The sequence below is a fragment of the Cryptosporidium bovis genome (assembly GCF_009768925.1).
Source record: "Cryptosporidium bovis isolate 45015 chromosome Unknown contig_64, whole genome shotgun sequence".
Taxonomy (NCBI): Eukaryota; Apicomplexa; class Conoidasida; order Eucoccidiorida; family Cryptosporidiidae; genus Cryptosporidium; species Cryptosporidium bovis.
Genome location: NW_027125011.1, coordinates 1 through 5120, shown reverse-complemented (window position 1 = coordinate 5120; position 5120 = coordinate 1). Strand labels below are relative to the sequence as shown.

Below are 5120 nucleotides of genomic sequence, written 5' to 3'. Positions count from 1 at the left end.
AACCAGGTGCAATTCCAAAAACATTGTCACCAACAGAAATATGTTTGACTCCCTCACCAACAGCAACAACTGTACCAGAACAATCACCACCAGGCGGACCAGGATCACCAGGATATAATCCCATTACATTCAATACGTCTCTGAAGTTCAATCCAATTGATCTAACTCTAATCTCCACAGTATTTGCTGGTGGAGTAACCCTCTCTGAAAATGGCAAAGGTTTGAACTTCAAATTACCTATTGCACCTCTAGATGTCATTGTAAGTTTTGTGGCACCTAATACAGGGAAGTTAATGTTTTCCAGTCTTGGTGCGAAGATTCCCATTTCAGTCAATATCAAATCTCTTTCTGAGGATAAGTTTTCATTAAACGTATCATTATATATTGATGTTATTAAATTAATGGTTTTTAATAATACAATAGGATCATCTACAAGTGTCGGAATGCATTCTACTATAGAGATATTTATTGATTTACCAACAACATTTTCCAATTCAACACGTGCTGTTTTTACAAATCCTTTTATTCCAGAATGAACTGGAATATTGTCTGAATCAACATTGTTTTGGTATTTAGAAATGCACACAAAAGGCCCAATTGAAATGGAAACAGCTAATGTTGAAATAACTTGTGATATTTTTAGAATGTCACCCATTACATTAATTGGAGGCAAATTATCAACAAGGCCACCTAAGTAGAATATTGCAGACCAATTATCCTCTTGAATAGTTTTGTTAATTAAATTAATATCAAGTGTGTCTTCTACACAAACGTAAGATATTTTGACATGGCCAAATTTCGTTTCAGCAACATTTTGAACCATTTCTTTCACGATAATTGGGATTCCAAATATTAGTATTTTAACTTCTCTTCGTTCTTTTACTTTTTTATTCTCTACTGAAACGTTTTCAGTCTTTTCATGCTCTATTTCATCTTCACAGAGGTCTATTAACTCCAATTTTTCCGAAATATGCTTATTTACAGTCCTCCATAATATTTGATTTGGAATTCTAACTTCCTGTGAAAGCAGTGACGCTGCATTTGAAAACCCTTTTAATATAAGATCTTGGAAATGAGCAGCTAATATTTTTGTTTTGCTATCCCAAAGTGTTACATCCAAAAATGCAATATCACCTGTCTTTTCAAATTTATTTAGCTTTACAAAACCGTAAACTTCTGAATTATGTTCAATTCTGCCGTAATAGCATTTGTGGAAACCAATGGGTGCCATTGCAACGTGACCTCTTTTTTTATTTGTTGCATCCTTTCCATTTACCAGTTCATCTCCTGCAAATAATACGGAAGCTGATTGGAATACACTGTCCAAAATACTTGGATGAATCCTTAATTCGGTAAGATCAAAATCACTCATTGGTCTTTTCACATGGCAAAAGACCTCAGTAAATGGTTTACTATTACTTGTTTTTTGTGCTTCATTTTCGTATATAATTTCATTTGAGTTATCAATTACTTTTACTGAAGAAAGGCACTGATAGTTATTTTTGTATTGCAAGCCTATTTCATTCATCATTGAATATATTTTGTCTATAGGAATATTTATCGCATTCTCATTTGAGTACTTATTTAAGTAACTGTCAATATTTGGAATATTCAATGATAACAACTCCTCCCTATTTACTATTCTTGAACTAGAAATAGATGCATGATGGCAAATTTTGTTATTTACAAAACCTACATCATTAGTCACAATTTGTGGTCCATTAAATTCTTCTTCATACTCAAAAGTTTCTGAAATTGTTTTTTTTCTAACTTGAACACTTCCACTCTTTGAAACAAACACTTCCATCTCTGATACACTTTCCTCTTGGCCAGAAACAAGTGGTCTTTCAATATCCATGGATGTCAATTCAATATATTGAGATGGTAACTTGTCAGATCGCAATAATTTAAACACTGCACTCGCAGAAGCTTCTATCAATGCAGCTGCTGGAACAATGTTTGTATCAAATAATACATGGTCTTCAACGATATTTTTAAATACCTTTGACTTTATCATATCAGTCGAGTATGCCAAATAATTATCATCAGAAATTGATGAATGGAATTTACCAAGTAATGGATGAACAGATGTAAGGTCTGCCCAGTGGAATCTTGAGTGATTCCATTTATGTTTAGAAACACTGTTTTTAGACGTTTTAATGTATTCATTAACAATTTCCAGTGTTTTATTGAAGTTTATGTTACCGGATTTGAAATTGTCCACTGTAGGTATCCATATTACATCTTCTCCAGAAATGTTATCAGTTGTATTTGTTAATTTGACACCCCCTATTGCCTGCTTACCCATTGAAGTGAGAGTGGGTTTAGGACCTATTTCAATGATTGCAATTTTTCCCTCATCTGCAGAGATTAAGGTTTTCAAAGCATCATAATATCTAACAGAATGTAAAATGTGCTGCGCCCAGTACTTTTTCTGTGTAAGTAATTTCGATTCCAACTCACCGGTTACACAGGATGAGAACTTCATTTTAGGCTCGCATAATTGTATGTTTTCTAACACCTTTTCAAATTGAAGTTCTGCGGTGCTCACCAATGGAGAATGAAATGCATGAGAAACATCTAATTGTTTGTATCTTTCCTCTATTCCAATATGGGAAAGTATTTTCATTACAGAGTCTTTCCTGCCTGAAATAGTAATGCTCTTTGGCCCATTTATTGCAGCAACAGCAGCAGTTTCTTTTAGATTTAGTTCTTTTATTGCTTCTAATACTTGTTCTTCTGATGTTCTACATGCTACCATAATACCGTCATTACCCGGTAGGGATGCCATTATTTCTGCCCTTTTTGCAACAAGAGTTATTGCATTTTCGAGGGTAAGTACTCCACTTGTAACTGCAGCTGCAAACTCTCCAAGACTGTGACCCATTACAATTGTAGGCATTACTCCCCTTGAAATCCAAAGTTTTGTGAGCGAATATTGAATTGAAAATATTGTTGGTTGAGAAATTGATGTGTGATTAATATTTTTCTCAGATTCTTGTGTCTTTTCACAGTATATAAGGCTCAATATTGATTTACTTAATATAGGTGTTAATAACTTGTCACATTTAATCATTTCTTCTCTAAATACAGGTTCAGTTTCAAATAATTCTTTGCACATATTAATATATTGGCACCCTTGTCCAGTATATGCAAATACTAAACATGGAGAATTGTTGTATTCGCTCTCATCCAAATTACTTTCATTACTTGAAGCTGATTCGATTACAACATGTGAGTTGCAACCTCCAAATCCAAATGAACTGACTCCTCCTATCAAAGTTTCCTTTTCAGACTCGATCTTTTCAGTCTTTGTTGGAAATTCGACTTCGAATCCATCCGTATCAATATGTGGGTTTAACTTCTGTAAATGTAATATTTTTGGTGCTACACGGTTATTTAATACTAAGATCAATTTTAAAATTCCGGAAATTCCAGCTGCACCCTCTAAATGACCAATATTCGTCTTCAAAGCTCCCATAATTAGGGGGATTCTTCTCTTGTAATCCCTCTTATTTCCAAAAACTGTTTTTAGTGCACCAAATTCTATAGGATCACCTAAAGGTGTTCCCGTACCGTGAGATTCCAAATAATCTATCTCTGAAGGGTTGACCTTGGCATTTCTTAGGGCACTTTGAATAACCTCTGTTTGAGAAGGCCCATTTGGAGCTGTTAAGCTTGCTGATCTACCGTTATGGTTCGTTGCAGACCCAAGAACATATGCAATAGGTTTTATTCTCCTTCCATTTATTTCCGCCCTCCTCGTAATCAAAACTGCACCACAACCCTCTCCTCTAACATAACCATTGGCTGATGCATCAAACGTCTTGCACATACAATCAGGTGAGAGCATCCTCGCACGGCAAAATGCAACGAACAAGTGTGGACTTAGCATTAAATTAACTCCTCCAACAAGTGCAGTATGACAAGAACCTTCTTTTAGAGATTTTAGAGCTGCATCCATTGCAACCAGGGACGAAGAACATGCAGTATCAATTGTTTGAGAAGGACCTCTGAATCCGAATGAATATGAAACTCTGTTTGATACAAGTGAACCTGCTCCTCCAGACCCAGTATATGATGTAAAGTTTTCGAAACCGAATTTAGCTTGTAAAAAATGCCAATCTGAATTGCAACACCCAATAAAAACGCCAGTTAGTAAGGGATCATCCCATTCATTTTGAGGGGAGCGTTTATTCATTGTTAAAGATTTTTTTGTTATCCCACAACTGTGCATTGCCTCGTATGCAACTTCAAGCATGTATTTTTGTTGTGGATCCACATTCGTCGCTTCTGTAACAGAAAGTCCAAAGAAGCTGTTATCAAACAAATCTATATCAGTTGTAAAAGCTCCCCTATTGACGTAAGATTTACTTCTGTTATCTGGATCCGGGTCATAGTAAATATCGTATGGCCATCTATCTAATGGGATCTCACCAATACAATCTTTATTTAGCATCAATACCTTATCGTAAAGATCTTTCACTGATTTTACACCCCCAGGCAATCTACATGAAAAACCTATTACTGCGACTGATGAATCCCTATTTTGAACACTTGCCTCAACGTCATTTATACCATCTTTTGTTTCTATGTCATAAAGAGATTCAGTAAGGTATTCCATGATTGATCTTATTGTTGGGTAGTCAAATAATGCTGTCGATGATACTTTTATGCCGAAGCGTGAAACTAATGCATTCCTTAATTCAATAGCTGAAAGTGAGTCCATTCCCAATTCAGAAAATGGAGTGTCAATGTCCAAAGAAGATGACTGTACACCTATTATTTGTTCAACAATACTAAGAACAGATTCCTTTATGTATGCACGTAATTCATCTTTAGTCATACCCTTAAAATTTATAGATTGATTATTTGCTTCATTAGAAGACGTCAATATAACCATATTTTCAAAAAATGTTGGATAGTTCGAATTGCAATATAACTGTCGTAAGTATAAATTCCAATTAAATGATTGGCAGGCTATAACAGAGTGAATAGTATTATATTTTGATAAATCCTTTAGTTGATACAACAGAATATCAGTTAGTACTCTTAGACCTAAATCATTAGTTATACCATGCATTCCAACCTTTTCTAAGTGTTGTTTCAGTGTCGCTGCC

General features: G+C 34.8%; 1 protein-coding gene across 1 annotated transcript; it reads right to left on the bottom strand.

Annotated features, from left to right (window-relative positions):
* Nucleotides 1–22: 22 nt before the first annotated feature.
* FG379_003277 (type I fatty acid synthase) lies at nt 23–5092 on the bottom strand (the record flags this gene model as incomplete). The annotated part of the gene is made up of 1 exon (XM_067328709.1): nt 23–5092. A coding segment is annotated over one exon (5070 nt), but the record flags the coding sequence as incomplete, so codon positions are not given.
* Between the last annotated feature and the right edge of the window lie 28 nt (nt 5093–5120).